The following is a 16,876-nucleotide window of genomic DNA, read 5'->3' as shown; positions in this document are numbered from 1 at the left end:
TTCTTTCCTCTTAAGTGCATCTGCACGCACCAATAAAGCTGCTCGGCGAGCTTCCTCTTTCTTACGCATAGAAGATGCATGAGATGACACATTTGACCCCTTTGAGTATCTACTGCATACGCTTCGTGCTAGGACTGAAGCTTGCTTCTGTTGCACCGTGGACACACTGTCATCTGGATGCACTTCTTCGGCAGCAGACTCTTTAGCAGCAGGCTCCGCGGCAGCAAACTCATCTTGCTGTGTCGCAACGACGTCCTCTGGAGCCTCATGTTCAGTGGCTGCCTGTACAGGAGCAGCCTTGGCTTGCTGTTTTATTTCTATTATCCACTGCTCCAATGTGGACAAAAAGTTTTCATACTTGGTGAGATTAGGCTCACTCCAATACTGCTGGTCAGCTTTTCTTTCTTCTTCTGACAACAGTTCGCTTACTGTGTTATTTACTTCAATAAACTCATTCAGCAATTTTGAATATTCTCTTAAATGATCCTTCTCTAATGCATGTGCATTGGAAACATTGCTCATTAAATTGTCAATTTCCTCTGATTTGGAAACAAGGCGTGCTAAAACACGTTTTCTTAGAGACATTTGCTTATCAAGCTTCTCCTCTAATGCCTTTGAAGTTAACTTGATCCTTCTTTTAGTGTCTAGCTCGACATTGTTTTCCATCTTGTTTCCACCCTGGAGCACTTTGATCTGCTATTATTGTTAAATGAGTCTCAGCAAACTCTAGCACACTTCTGAAATCCAAATAAATGTTCCTTTAATCTTAAAACATGTAGTTTTCCAAAGTAAGATGCAAGGCTTTATTTTCAGAGACAAGCTTGAGCTTCTTCTTAGCTGATGTGACTTGTTAACAATAATGTTTCCCAAACCGTCATATATGGCTTCTTAACTAGCAGCGCAGCACACTTGAAACTTTGAACATGACTAAGCCACGTTACTTGGTGCAATTACAGTGAAGCACTCATGAATTTTCATTCATTACTTGCAAGTCCGAAGCTTTGCTTATTTATTCATTCGAATTTGATATTTTTGTACTCATCCATCATCATTGAAGCCGTCTGGAAATCCGCTGGTGTGCACCGCCCTCTGCTGCTCCAAGCAGGCTGGCTTCCTTCATGCACGCGAGCCCAACGCATGCGCTGCGTCCCTCGGTTTCCTTCGATAATTCTCTCGCCCTTGGCGACTGTTTTCTACTTAATGTAGTGGCTAAATGTCCTTGCTTAAAATGTTGACCATTTCTTTCTTTTGGTGAATGCAAATAACCACTCAGTCAGACGGAATGAACGAGTCTACACGTGTTAAAGTTTGAACGACGGTAGAAAACAGTGTGTTCGCCCCGTCTTTATTTTCAGTGACTAAACACACATCAGTTTTTTTTATATATTCCAGAGACGCGCGAGCTTCGCAACGTCATCATTTAGCGTCAGTTCCTATCAGCTATCTATTCAAGATAATTTTAATCATTAAACTTAATGCATATTAAACTAAAGGGAAATTATAAACATAATAAATCAGTAATAGTTATAATACAATTCTGAATATTCTATGATATGTAAATACTAAACATATCCAAAATAATAACTAAATATGAGCGTAAATTACTGAATAGAAAAATGGCACCAACATACACAAAACTCAATATCCAATTGGAGAAGCATATCATTCTGTCCGACATCGATACTGGATCTGATTAACTAGATCTCTAATTATTAAGACCTTTGTGCTCATCTGCTCTGCCTTCACTTGTTAAAAAAATTAATAACAACAAGATTTAATCCATGATTTGTGGCATAAAATGTTGGCACACCTGGGTCGATCATTCAGTTATCAATGCATGACACATTCACTGGTAAATCTTGTTAAGAAGCTCATCTGGCTTGCAGGTTTGTCCTTAGGATGCACGTTATATTTGCACGTTTGCTAAACTAGCTAAAGCTGGATTAAAAACTTAAATTCTTACTTAATCCAGATTTTTGGTTCTGCATGCCTGACAACCCGGGGTCATGCTCCTTAATAGACGATGGATGGTGTCCTGGTGTATCTCCTCCCAAATCCTGACCCGAGCATCACCGAGCTCCTGGACAGTCTGAGGTACAACCTGGTGGAGTCAGATGGACCTAAACATGATGTCCCAGGAATGTTCTTTTGGATTTAGGTCGGGTAAGCGTGGAGGATAGCCAACAGTATCAATTCCTTCAAATTCCAGGATGCATCATGCACCAGGAGGAACCCAGGACCAACTATACCACCAAAGGGTCTAACAATAGGTCTAAGGATTTCTTCCTAATACCTAATGGCAGCCGGGGTGACATTGTTTATCCTGTACAGGTCTGTTCATCCTTCCATGAATGTGCATTCCCAGACCAACGCCGACTCACCACCAAACCCATCGTGCTGAACAGTGTTGCAGGCAGCATGACGTTTACCACAGCTTTTCTAGGCCCTTTCATCTTTGTCACATGAGCTCAGTGGGAACCTGTTGTCATCTGGGAAATAACAGGGCACCAGTACCAAATCTGCCAATTCCAAAACTCTCTGGCAAATGCCAGTTGACCGGCAGTGAGCACAGAGCCTACTAGAGGACGTCAGGCCTTCAGGCCACCCTCTTTAAGTTTGCTTCCAGTGGTTATTTCAGTCACAATCACACCAGAGGCCCAGTGGAGGTCACTTTGTAGGACTCTAGCAGAGCTCATTCTGTTCCTCTGTGCACATAGGAGCAGGTAGCAGTCCTGTTGATTGGTTTCAGACCTCTAATGGCCATGTCCAGCTCTCCTAGAGAAACCGGTCGTCTCCTGGAATCTCCTCCATGCTCATGAGACTGAGCCGGGAGACGCACCAAACCTTCTGGCAACGGCACATATTGCACATAACCTGGTGGAGTCGGATTGCCTGCGCAGCCTCTCTAGGGTCCAGATATCGCTTCTTGGTATCAGATGTGACACTGACCCTGGTCAAATACAAAACTACTCACAAACAATGAGGGGGAAAAAAAATGTCTGTGGCCTCCACCTGCAAAATCATTCCTATTTTTGGGGGCCGTCTCCTTCTTGCCTCTTTAGGGCCCTTGTTGTTAAGTTCATGAACACTGGAACAGCTGAACAATCTTCTCTACTTCTGAACTGACCAGGTCAAAACTCCAGAAGCTTAATTGACTTGGTATCTTACTCTGAATAAAATGTGGTGCTTTAATTTGTTTTGAGCAGCGTTAACGCTCTGTGCTGGAGACCGGCACAACAGTTGAGATGTTGACTGAAACAAGGACTTCCATTAAATGCAATTAAACGTAACCATTTTGAACATTTTGATTTGGTACCTTTACCAAATAACAATACTTGACTAAAATGTAACCATTTTTTTAACATCGCAATTACAAACTGATGTGTTTAAAAATGGGAATAATTGTAAATGCTGCTATTTGACACCCTCCAAAGCTCTATTTTTATACAGGTCGATGTTAAGTGCACGTTTGCGATCCTGTAAATCCTCGACATGTTGCGGTTTACTGCAGCACTCTACGTTGGCACTACCCTGACCTACTGATGCATGCGCATGTATCACACATGGCTTCTCATGAATTATATGTGTCAATAGGCTGTTGACATCCTACGCACATAAGCAGAGTTTCTCAATAAATGATCAAAGAAGTGTGTTTAGAACATTTTATTGAACTAAAACCATGACATTCCAAGGCATTTTTAATGATCCCAGTTCTCTTAGCGATTGCCTGGCATATTTAGTGAGGCTGAACTATACCGGGTCAACATGTAATGGCAATACTGCTGCTAAATATTGCGATGGTGATATTGATTAGGACTAGTCCATGTTTTCTTGGGTCTTTTATTTCTTTTCCCTGTCATATTGTCCTCACCACGCTGCTCTGGCACAACCAGTGTGGGCATCGAAGGCAATATTTATGCATTTCCCTACTGTGGGACAAAGTATTATTCTGTCGTACCAAGTATTGCATGAAAGCAGTGTTTTGATTGCTGCATCGTAATGATGAGTGATGTTTAGTATATTGTCTGCATGAAATGTTGAAATCATTTCCCTAACTTGCAATAGCTGCTTATTTCAGCAGCAGAGGCTGCAGCTTCCAAAACACGAGCAGACGTGACGAGCGGGGACGGCCATGCCTAATTGACTCGAGATTTTTGAAGCGAGCTCTTTCGGCGCTTGATGGAAACTCTCTCTGACAAAGTCGATCCTGTGCCCTTTTTGTCTTTTGCTCTGCAGCAACTTCCAGTCGTCTGCCATGTTTGAAGGGTCTGAGTCCGGCGAGGTGGAGGGCGGGAGCACCGTCGCTTCATCCATCAGCGCCTGCAAGAAGGTGAGAACAGAGAACTCTGCCTCGCGCGTGTGCTCGCATCAGGACAGGTCCGCGTCTCTCTGTCTGCCGGCTCATCGACGTCTTCGTTTTCTCACCTCTGGCTCGGATTTGTCTTTCCGTATACTTGTGTTTGTGCGCCTCCAGCTGTGCAACTGATATTAATTTCCTCCCGCTGGGTGCCAGCGACGCCCTGAGGTGGTGTAATAAGACTAGCAGTCGGGCCCTCGCCTCCCTCCAGGAGATTTATCATCGCCCAGCGAAAGAGAGTGAGACAGTAGGGGAAATGGCTCAGATCAGTTTGCCGAAATGCTGCTGGAATTGAATTCCCTCTCAAGTTGTCTGTAGGTCTGCTTTTAATGTGCCTGACCCTGCACTGTGTGGACTGGTGTGTGTTCCTAATTAGCTCTCCCCCGATCATGATCCTAACCATCTTCCACTCGACGGCGCTGAAGAGACACAAAGCAATGTCTCTGATTTAATTGGGCCTCGGGCTGTGGCACCAACAGCCTCAAATATTATCCCCTCCCAGAGAGATCAGCTAGGCGAATACGTCACGATTTGCTTGGCTGAAGGCCTGAACAGAAGGTCTATTCCAGTGGGGGCAAGCAAGAGGGGGCATGACACGCCACTAAAAATACACACGGAGAATGAGCAATGCACAATGTAGGTGTCATGTGTCAAAGTAATTGCACAGGTTTCACATTCTGCGTATGATTTTACCTGCTGTACCGGGGCTTTTATATCGGATGCTGGGCAAAGTAGTTTCTGAGGACAACCTCAGTCTTTCTAAGAATTAATGTATAATCACACCTCATCACCATAACAGGGAGAAAGGCTATCATTTCAGTGTAGTAAAGAACGTGCTGAGTTGACAGCCTGACACTTATATTGTATATGGGAGGAAAGAAAGAACAATAGCAGCTGTCTACCTGCCAGTTTCATCGACATTTTCTTTTAGTAACTACAGTGTGTTTGCTGCTATCTGACAAATTAGGAGTTCTATACTGTATAGACACACTCGCGATTTTATGGGTCATATTCATTAACGGATTGTAGCTAATTAATCTCCTTAAAATGATTACAAATAACAACATTTTGTTTTTATTGTCCTGACTGTCCAGAATGTAACCGGCTTAGTAGTCACGTTTTATTGCAAAGAAAAACAATGATTAAAAAAAGAAAACAGCCTTAAAGTTATAGACCTGTCTCTGAGTCTGGGGAATTTTACAAATACAGTAAAATGGGACACTGACCTCTATAACTAAAACCCAACTAAAAAAAATATATATCATATCTCATTTACTTATTTACAAGACAAAAAGATAGATCTCTTTTCTCTTTTTCACACCTGAAACTGCATTGTGCACTTTACCATTAAAAGTTAAATATCTCAAACTTTTTATGGCAAAACTGTGTCGAAAAAAAGAAGAAAGCTATGTCAAATGTATTATTTTGAAAGAAAAAAAAGAACAAATTAGTGTTGGATTGTTTAACCATCCATTACTATATTGTAACTTTACAGAAGTCTTAGGAAGTGAGGCTGTATTAGCAGGAAAGCTTACCCTGTGTGTAAAAGATGGCTGTCCATGGTGCACAGCTCTGTAGTTAAACACAATTTCACTGATAGACCGTCACAAACTTGAGACATTGCACTTTGGCATCTTATATTAGCGTTTAACACACTTAGCATTATTAACACCAGTCAGTGTGAGTATTATCTGAAGAGTTAATGGACCCCAACCTATTCTCATACAGCAAGCCCACTTTGTGCTTTCTTTCAAATCCTTATAAACACCTCACTGATGTAGAAAATAGCTAACCCAGTCCACACTTGGGAAAAACTTCCTCATCTAAGAGATTATCGTTAGCAGAAGCATTTCTCAGCACTTAATATGATGCGTTCACTTTTTGGAAAAAGGTCCAGTTTTTAATTTGCGACCAAGCGATCGGGGCTGGTCAAGCATAAAAGTTGATGGATTATATCTTAATGCATCTATTGCAAATATTTAATACACCCTGAACGTCGTCATCACCTTGGCTTTTAAAGGAGGCAGCACAAAGACTGGCAGACGAAACTGAAGAGATGAATCAAAGTTGGCTTTCTTCGTCATGTGTGTTTCCGTTGTGTTTTTTTTTTTTTTTTTTTTTGTCCTGCTGACCCTTGTTTGCGTGCTGCAGGTTCTGTGCAGCAACAGCGTCCTGGACTCCTCCGAGTACTGGCTGAAGAACGAAAAGACTCTGTGCCGGCTGGGCCTGCTGGATGATGATGCAGACGGCAGCTGCACCCTGGTGAGTAGCATACTGCGAGCGAAGACACATGCACATCGTTTTGGCAACACAGCCGGCCCGCGTCATGTCTACTTGTCTTTAAGCTGTGGGAGGTATGCTTGTGGCCCTAACTGATGGCAAGAAAACAGTTTGAAATGGCAAAAATGATGACATATTAAAACTCTCCTCTAAAACTCTTCCACTAATTGGCTTTTGGACACGAAGATGGTCACAAAAAAAGAAAAAAGAATAGTTCTTACAGCGGGGTCCGTGGTGCTTCCCTGCTGCTCCGTAGCTGAAAGCCTTGGCCCATAAGATTTTATGTGTTTCAAAGCTCATGTGCATTCTGCTGACAGAGCAGATGACCAATACAGTGGCTGCAGTCGTATTACTTTTATTACCCTTTTTAAGGCTAATAAAGGTAATGTAAGGTTTTGCTTTCTTTGGGAAATGTCTAATTAAGGAAATGCCTGTTTTTTCTCTGTTTTTACCGTTCTCGTCTTTTTACCATAGTGGAAGATGTGCTTCTGAGCTTAAACAGAAATGTAAGCTGTACGTAGTACCATCATTTCCAGTACACACTGCACATTTACATGTCTTCTCAGTGGTGTAGAAAAATAACGCTCTGGAATGGCCTCGCTGTGCATTCGACTTTTATGGCAGGCTCAATTTGTTCACCACATAAGCCAGACTACCACAGACTGTTTTTGGCTTGTGGACGACATCGACACCTTTTGGGCTATTGTGAAAAGTGTTTATCTCTGTGTAACTATGAATATCTTACTATAGTCATATACAGTATATGTGCCTGTTAGTAAGGCGACTCATGGTCATTGTCCCTGAAAAGTAGGTAGACACCCAACACGAACAGCCTTGTTTTACGCTTTGAAATGGGGTCTGTGACGTGGTTATTAGTAGTCAATGTCTTATCTTTGGTGTATGGCAAGGCAAGTTTATTCATATAGCACTTTTTAGTTACAAGACCATTGTTGTTGGAATATTGTGCTAAAGTCACTATGGCCTCACTCCACTCGGACATGTGAGCACTGGAGATACGGGAGCTCACACACAGTACCTGCTGATTGGCAAGGCCAAATGCTGCGTAGCTACTGTGCGGGATGATGATTGTCTAGGATATAGCGTCTCTGTTTTGTCTCACATGAAGGCCACTGTTGGGTATTAGGGGAGCCAAGAGTCAGAGGGGAGACAGAAACTGGGCAGCCGTAGACTGCAGCGGACCGTTGGGTGTGATTGCTTCTCATCATTACTTTTTCACTCCACCGTTTCCTTGTTCAATAACTCTAGGAAGTCAAGTTATTGTTTAGAATTCCTACAACAACCGTTCAAAGTGTAGGCAGTGTTTAATACAATCTGTTCAGCCAAAGCGCTTTAGAGAAGCATGTGTTTGATTGGTGCTCTGCAGCCTATTCCAGAGAACATTTAATCAACCAATCAATTATGACATTTCATATCCATTTCAGTGAATACAATGCCATAGAGTACTCGCATGTAGGGACGGGTACAGAATTTGGTATTGTTATAGGTACCAACCGAATCCCGTCGGTATTACCGGGTACCGAGTCAAGTAAAATCAAAACTGTACCATGTTTCGGTACCTAAACGCATCATTGTGACTCTGAGGGAGTAGAAGAGTGGGCGATTTTCCATGCCGAACATGAACCCAGCATTACACGCATGAGAGCGCAATGACGTCAGTAGCCGCTGGTCCAGCAAGCATGGCTGGTAGAAAGCGATGGAAAGTAAGGATCCGCTTTTCAAAATGCACTGCAGATGATGCTCGCTGCAAAGAGCAGCGGAGGAAATACTTCTGATCTGAGGAAGCACCTGGTCACTGCTGCCAATTCTGCGAATGTCTCGCTACATTTGGCGACTTTTCAAACCCATCCAGCGATTAATTTTCAAAAAAGCGACCAGCGAAAAATCTAGCGAATTTCTTCTGAGTTACAATGCTTCTGCAGTTATTGTCTGTGAACCCGTTCCCACAAACACCGTCTAACTCGCCAGCAGTCAGAGCAAAGAGAGGAGAGAAGAGCCTCTCTGTTCCCTCATTGTAAATGTATCCCGATCTGAATTACAACGCGGGATAAAATCTGTTTCTAATATAGTTATCTTTTCTTCTCTGAAACTGTTGCACTAAAACAACTGCCTGAATTTTATTCACACACAGCTTCAATCCTGTATTCAACTCGTTCCCTCTGTGTGCCTCTGATAACTGCTGTTTTGGTAAAAAATGTGTTGTATGTGCCGTGGATTCAAGCAATGTATTAAAATTCATATAATATTAAATACGGTTCATTTGTAGAGCCAACCAAGTTTATATATTGAGAAATAAATATGTTACAGTGAAAGATTTTGAGATTTTATTAATAAACTAACATCTATTACTACATAAACACAGAAATGTACCGAAAATAGGTACCATTAAGTACCAGTATCGATTTGCAGGTACCGGGTATGGGTACCATATTGAAATGTGAAAGGTACCCATCCCTATTTGCATGTTGGACTGCGTAATGTGATATGATCTGCAACATGTTTACTAGACAATGCAACGGACTTCAGACCATGTTCTGAGTTTACGGCTCATTAATATAGCAACAATAGAAACTAATGTAACCAACAAAAGTAAAACCAAGTGAAAGTTTATGACACCTCCTTTGGATTAAACTGTTTCTGAAAACGTCTCAGGGTTGAATTTAAATAGTTGGGAATTTGCTGTGGAATAACAGCGCTCTGGCTAGCCTTTCGCTTCACTAGTCCATTCAAATTCATTTCACCAGTCTCCGACCTGAGATCCCTCTGACTGCTATCTGCTGCGGCTAAGGTGCTGATTTTTCTTTAAACACATATCCATTACACGCTGAGACACTAATAAAATCCATGCAGTGCTTACACTGAAAAACTGCCACATTGTAATTAAAACTAGAGTTTAGAACAACACATCATTGACTCTTTCTGTGCTTAGTTTTAGTGTTTGCTAATGATCACATTTTAAGCCCCATTTGCCATCTGTATATTGGATTCTTGGACATGTTTGGCACAAATAATGATGACGTTATGATGTCACTTCCTGATGATGTAGACGTATTTCAGCTCTTGTAATCAGGTTTTCTACCCCTTTGCTTATGGCTTATAGGCTCCTCTCTGCATCCATTAACATTTACTGTTTGTAGTTTTTCAAGCAGTTTGCCCAATCTTCATCCCTCCCTGTGACACAATTTCACATTTCTCTTGGATGTTTAGGCAGGGACTTGGTACTTAATAGAAAAGGCTTTTAGCTTTAAGAGCATGCATTCAAACACAGCCTCCGCACGATTTTGATGTGCCATTTTTTTTATCTGCTACCTTTAATGTCAAGTCAAGCATGAAAACATTTAGGATTTGCCTCTGTCGCTGTTGAAATGCGTCAATTTTGGAGTTTGCTGGGGAAGTGACAGTGTTATCAATTATGAAACTGTTTCAGATGTGCAAAATGGACTGAATTCTTGATTGGGAGTTTCAGTTTAGAGAGCAGCTCTTTTACATGTTTTGTTTTTCTTTCCTCTCGACTGAATCGAAGAGTCACCTTTCGCTGTAGTGCTGATGTAAAGTCTGGCTTTAAATAATTCATATTTTTGCCATAAGCTCAACGAAGATCTGACTTTTCAGCATATTTAAACAAACAGAGAAAAGATTTCTGTCAGCCTTTGAAATAGTACATAAAATAAGGACTTGTGACATGGATTAGAAGCTTTTTGTGGTCCCATTTAGAGTTTGGTGGTTTTGCCCTGATATTCAAACGGGTGATGTTGTGATAGGCAAAACTTAAAACCTTGAAAACCCCAGTTTGACAAATTGTTCCAGACTGATTTAGAATAGCGCTCATGGAATATTTTTATGCGTTGTTTTTAAACATGTTTTGTTGGTTTTGACACTTACATGCGTTCCTCCTTTTACCTTGGTGAGTCTTAATCGTTGGTGTCCCGTCTTAGTTAGGAGAGCACTGAAGGCTCCATTTAAGGTCTGACCTGTTGTTGTTACCACTAAAACACAAGGTTTTTGCCCTGGCTGAGGGTGATTGTCTGGGTTTTAAGTATTATTTGGACATTGTTTTACAAATTAATTATCATTTAATACTTTTACTAGCATTTATATTGTTCTACATTGGTTTTTAGAATCTGCCTACAAAGGACTTTGATACAACTGAGGTTGATTGTTCATTTTGCTTTTTAAAGAAACTAAATGAAAATAAAATGGAAAGATAACAAAAAATGTAAGAAAAATAAGTAAATTATTTGCTGTGTTTGGGCAAGAAGCACTCATGCCTAAGTTTGTACACATGGTTTGTTAAGATTTTTTCTCATCTTTGTTGGTCCCTTTTTTCAGCTAATTCCTGCTTTCTGCTCTGCTTCTGCTCGTTCTTGATTGCTAAACACCCGGCCTACATTGTGTCGGCTGTTATCCTCCCCCTGTGAATAAACTCGCAGGTTCTGATTTGTTCTCTGCCAGATCGGTGACATTGTTAGTCCTTGTATTGTTTCCAGCCCATGCTGAGCTTTGTTTCTGCGTTATTCATATCTGAATTCCTGTATGCAGTAACTTGCCAGGTAGCGCTTTTAGTTTTGTTTTAGTTCAATAATTTTTTGTTTTTTTTGTTTTTTATCATCCAGCGTGCCAACCTGCACTTGGGTTCTTGTACACACACCTTGACAAAGGTGTGTTCTGAGCAGGACTGAAATAGTTTTACAGAAAAAAAAAAAAAGGCTCTGTGAAATGGGATGTTTTAGCATTGCCTTGCTGCCTCATTGATTGGCCCACATCCAGCTTCTGATTTAGCTTGAAATTTTGCGATGAATTAAACACTTCTTAAGGATTTAACACGTCCTTGTAGGTCAGTCAAAACATTAATGAGTTAGTTAACTAACATTTCTTAACATGAAATCAATTCAACAAGTTATTTTGGCAGGATGGGTTGAATGCAGTGGAATATATTAATGAAAGGCAGATTTAAATCAAATTAAATCATTGGGAGGTGATGTAAAATTTGGCTTTCAACCTATTCGACTTGGATGGTTATTGCACCCTTAGAGGCAGTTTTTCAACTTGGAGATCAATAATGCAAGATGCTAACTAGAAAAACACTTTAAAAAAGAACAACATTGGTTCTCTAACTAAGAAAAGGTATTTTGCAGCACATTTTACCTTTATATTGGGATTTCCTTTTTTTTTTTTTACCAGAATCTTTTCAGAGGAGTTTGTAAAACCTCTTAAAAACTATTTTATTAACCAATTTACCTAAGGAATGTCTACCTAACTAAAGGGATTAACAATTGGGGTTTCACACAATACAAACAGCTTTAACAACGTTAAAGCTGTTTGTAGTCCTTTATATAAAAATACCTAAAAAAGATGTGATAAAAATGTGTGTTTGTGTAATTTGTATCTACAGCAGCTCTAAAGCTTTTAACAATCAGATAATTAAGAAGTAGGAAATCATTGCTCCCTCTTGTAGAAGGTAATTAGAGAATAACTTGAGGAGGGACGATTTGATAATTTCACATATTTGGTCAAATTGTCTCAATGTGTTTGAACTCATCTCTAAAACACGGTGGTGACTCTGTCATGGTTTGGGCTGCATTTTAGTTTGATGCATTTGGTAAGATTATGAAACCTAATGGTCTAAAAAAAAAAAGGGGAAAAAAGTGCAATATGTTTTGGAAATGGTTTTATTTTTCTATCACAGTTCACAGTGAATATGTGTGTGTTAAGATAGGAGTCTACATCTGAGAATCGTTGACCATCTTGACAGACCACAAATGCAAAAGACTGTTTATTTCTCCTTCACAACCCAGGAGAACTGATCCTGACCTCTTAAATTGAGTACATGCTTAACAGGCTAATGTTACAGACATGTTTACAGCGGCTTGTCCACGAAAATACAGAGTCCCGTATCATAATATAATTAAGCCACTTCTCATCAAGCCAAACACCAGATCCGTTTTTTACTGGTCACATCCCAGAACCAAACGTTTACGTGTTGCTAGCATACGCCTTAAAACCCAAGGCATTTAGGAAAAATTCACATCCTCACATCTGGCTAGCAAAAGGAACTAAGATTAAAGAAGTGCCAAAGTATGTACACAGTCATATTCAATAACTTAGAATATTATTGAAAAGTTCATTTATTTCAGTAACTCAGTTCACTAAGGATAACACATTGTATAGCTTATCACAGACTTTATTTTTGTTAATTTTGATTCCCCCCCCCCCCCACCTCCAGCTGATAAAAACACAGACTTTAGGATTAGAGTGCTGCAGCTGCGTTTGTATGAATGCACTCAAATAAACAGGTTTACACACAACGCTGCTCCTCCCTCACACGTGCTGCCAGGTCTTTAGGTCACGCTTGGCAATAACACGGCGGTGGACTCCTTATGTTTTGAGATCCTGTGGTGCCGCCAGGATGGATAATTGATTTCTTCGAATAAACCTTTGATCCTACAAGGCAATTTGGAGTAACCTGCAAAAAGACAGTTCTGTTTTGTCTGAACTTCACATCTAAGGTTTATAAATGACAGGTTGGTGTGACCTGATAAAACCAGACAGGGGGGGAAAAAATCACAACTAATCTCCAACTTTTGCATTCAGTGAAAAGGATAAATTTAACTGCAGATAAATGGTCAAATGTAAATGTTGTTTTTTTTATCGACTTCTGCTTTGGCTAGGCCATTGAGGGAAACATGAATGGATTCTACGTTTTAATTAGTTATGATGAAAGCAACAAAGGCTTCCCTCTGATGGTCGCCCTGTGAGTTGAACTCTTTATCACCTCGCACACCCCTCATTTATTCAAGCAGCAGCACCGTTCAGTCAAATGGAAAAGCAACAAGAGGTAACATTGACGGTGACCTCGATCTGTTTACCCAAATGTTTTGTGTCGCGTGTGACTCAGTCCACTAAAGATGAGCGTTTTGCCATTTCTACGCCGCTTCTTCTGGTGCTGAAACACAAGCAAAGAGGTGTGAGTATAGAACGACTGAACACTAAACCAGCTTTTATGCGTTTTAACGCATCCCTTTTTTTTTATGCGTCGTGGGCTGAGGCGGTCCACTTTGTTCAGAAACAAATAAATGCCGATACATCACAAAAGTGTTTTGACATTTTCCCAACGCTTCCCTGAAAGACGCGTCGAGTGTTTTAGAAATCGTCACCAAGGTAACAGAAATAGCAGTAATTTAGCTAAGAACAACAATTTCGCAATCTCACGTCTCACTTTGGAAGTGTGAGCAGCTGCGGGCTGAACCGAGCGGTGCCAACCTCACCCCCCCCCCCCCCCCCCCCCCCCCCCCCCCCCAGGCACAAGCCTCAGTCTCCAAAGCCTGGGCTTCATCCCAAATCCCTCCTGAGTGTCTTCATGTCGCGGAGATGCAAGGCTTGTTTGCGTTGTAACGGTAAGGTGTGCGAAATCCACGAGTAATTGGATAGTCACATAAACTTGACTCTTTGGGAAGTGGATTCACACTCCAAGCAGTTTCATGAGAGTCAAGATTATTCTAAACCTTCATCTTTTTCTCTGTTATGCAAAGACTACTAACACCCCAGAAAAACAGGAAGTCGTGGAGAACAAATGAAAAGTTCTTAGATGCTTTGATCTGACTTAAAGTAGTAAAGCAAGAATAAAATAAATGCTTTGCTTTCATTTATTATATATATTGTTTGGGGTGCCACTAATTGTGGCATTGGTTATTTCTTCTTAAAAACAATGATGATTATCTAGCTTGTATTTTATTCCACTTACTGTCTACTTAACTGTAACTTAAAGGACCATAACTCCAATTAAACATTTCTATTTCACTTCTTTTTGCTCATCTTTACCAGGGGTGCTCAGTAATGGTGCGCAGTGCTGTATTCTGAAATCCACGTGTTCTTGTGAGTACTTTACATTTTCTGGAGAAATGGGCCGATAGAGAACTTGAAAGGTTTTTCGTCTGTCATTGATATTGGGTTCGGAAAGCTGCGAAATAAACAACAACAATGGGAGCTAAACAAAAAGTAACAGTTTCACTTCATCACCTTCCTCTGGTTGCATCGTGTTGCCACTTTTGATTATTTGCTCATGTTTTAATGCATGAAGTCACAGATAAGTGTCGCATTACTGCGATAGTCACACTGAATTTCATCTCGCTGCCGAGGGATTTGACAAGCTGAGCGTCCTGAAAGGGAAGACAACTCTGCTATTCTTCTATTTGTGTCGGAAATGGTGAGATAATCTGTCTGGATTGGATTCTCATTGTGTGCATTTGCCGTACGGAGGGGTCACAAAATGTGTATCCACCTGAAGTTAAAAGAAATGTATTGAATACGCGGTGAGGAAAAAGGACTTATGAAATTTTAATTAAAGAAAAAAAGAAGTTGAGTGAAATTGTGGGTCTTATCCAAAACGACATGACTTACATGTAAGCCTGCAGAGTCTCTTCTGTTCATTCCCTTTTCACTGCTTTCCTGCTTTGATCTGCGGGCCCTGTCTGGAGGACAGGGGGCCATTCATCACTGGATTCAAACACTTCCTTCTTGAGGTTTGTGTTGCGCCCTGACCTCTCCTCTCACAGTCCACGGAGAGGGAGAACAGAATAAATATGCCATCGGATGCAGCGTGAGAGCTGACTTACAGCAGGAAATGACTCTCTAAATCAGCCGGACCATTCAGCGTTTACTAAACTATGTCCCCCCTTTCATAAAAAGTGTGCGGAGCAACTTTGCAGTGCAAAATAAAACAGCTTTTTTTTTTGTTCATCGTTTCATTAAAAGTGTACATATAATGATTTTTTTTTTTGTTTTTAATGGGAAATCTGTTCCTCTTTTAGTCGGTTCCTGGTTGAATGCAGTGCCCTCACTGACAGCTGGTACGCTGTGAAAGGGAAATGCTGAGTTTATTTAGACATTTTTGTATATCCGAAACTCTTAATGTTAACATTTCACCAGATGGTATGATAAAATTGTAAATGTTAAGACTTTTAAGGTACACTTACGCAAAGAAAGTGGGCCAGAAGGTAGGAAGTTTGGGCCACACTGCAAAAAGGGAACTCAAAACAAGTAAAATGTTCTTGAAATTTGTATATTTTTACTTCATTTCAGCAGCTAAATAAGACTATTTGCCAATGGGATGAGTATTTTTACCCGTAAAATAAGATAATTAGACATCCTGCTCTTGAAATAAGATGATGGAGGTGAATTGTTCTTAGTACAAAAATCTTATTCCATTGGCAAATAATCTTATTTAGCTGCTCAAATCAAGGAAAAATAAAAAAAATTCAAGAAAATTTTACTTACTTTGAGTTCCCCTTTTGCAGTGCAGTCACACTTACTGGATTATGTTAGCCAGGCAAGGCTGGGATAACAGAAGCAGTGGAGAGAGAAACACCAACAGCGAGTAACTTCCAATTAATAGTACTATACGTGTTTCAAATTATTTAAACAAGATTGTTTAAGATTTTTGGCATTTATTCAATGGAAAGGATAATTTCCTTTGAGAAATGGCCTCACATGGAACACTGTCCTATTTCAGGCCTGTAGATAATGTGACGAAACACAGAAAATAAATGATAATTTATAGGGCAGGTAGATGTAAAATCCCTTTTTAAAATCCTCGTGTTAATTTGCACATTTGCCAGAACAGAAGTGAACTATTTTGTTGTAGGGCTGAGAACACATAATAGGATTAAGATCAAAACGCATCTTGGCACATCTTCAGATGTGTTAACAGCGCATTAAAATTTCTGCATTTCAAAGAACCCAAAACGACCCGAGGCATGCTCATGACCTGCTCTTGACTATTTTCATCAGGATCCCTGAGACTATTTTTTTCCCTCCCTTGCATGAACAATATTAACATGTTCCTGTCAAACTCTTGTCCTGACTAATGTATGATCCCGCAGACATTTGTCAGCCCAGCAGAGTCACGCCTGTGCTCCCCAGAGATACGGCGGCGCACGTCTCCTATTGTCAACGTTTCCCACGACACGTTCACATTATTCATGCGGTGAGAAGAACCAGGACGGCGTCAGCTATGTCGTTTTCTCCTCAGCCCGGGGGTCCAGCAGAGCAACTCTCAGTCAGCCAAACAGGGACAGTCTGAGCTTGTGGTTGTGATTCAGGATGAGAAAGGCACACCGACTATTGCTTCTGGATTTGGGAATCGTGCTTTTTTATGTTTATGAAACTAAACAGCATTTGAGTTCTCATCAATTATTCTTCTATTCGTAACCTAAAAATTGAAGA

General features: G+C 40.7%; 1 protein-coding gene across 1 annotated transcript in view; it reads left to right on the top strand.

Annotated features, from left to right (window-relative positions):
• Positions 1-16,876, top strand: part of LOC105923422 (SPHK1 interactor, AKAP domain containing) — a 119,390-nt gene that overhangs the window by 71,398 nt on the left and 31,116 nt on the right. Inside the window, 2 exon segments of the mRNA XM_036149590.1 lie at positions 4,237-4,330; positions 6,509-6,619. Coding sequence (XP_036005483.1) covers positions 4,237-4,330; positions 6,509-6,619 — 205 coding nt within the window.

This window comes from Fundulus heteroclitus, chromosome 18 (assembly GCF_011125445.2).
Source record: "Fundulus heteroclitus isolate FHET01 chromosome 18, MU-UCD_Fhet_4.1, whole genome shotgun sequence".
NCBI lineage: Eukaryota > Metazoa > Chordata > Actinopteri > Cyprinodontiformes > Fundulidae > Fundulus > Fundulus heteroclitus.
The sequence above is the reverse complement of the archived record's forward strand: the minus strand, read 5'-3'. Positions and strand labels throughout refer to the sequence as shown.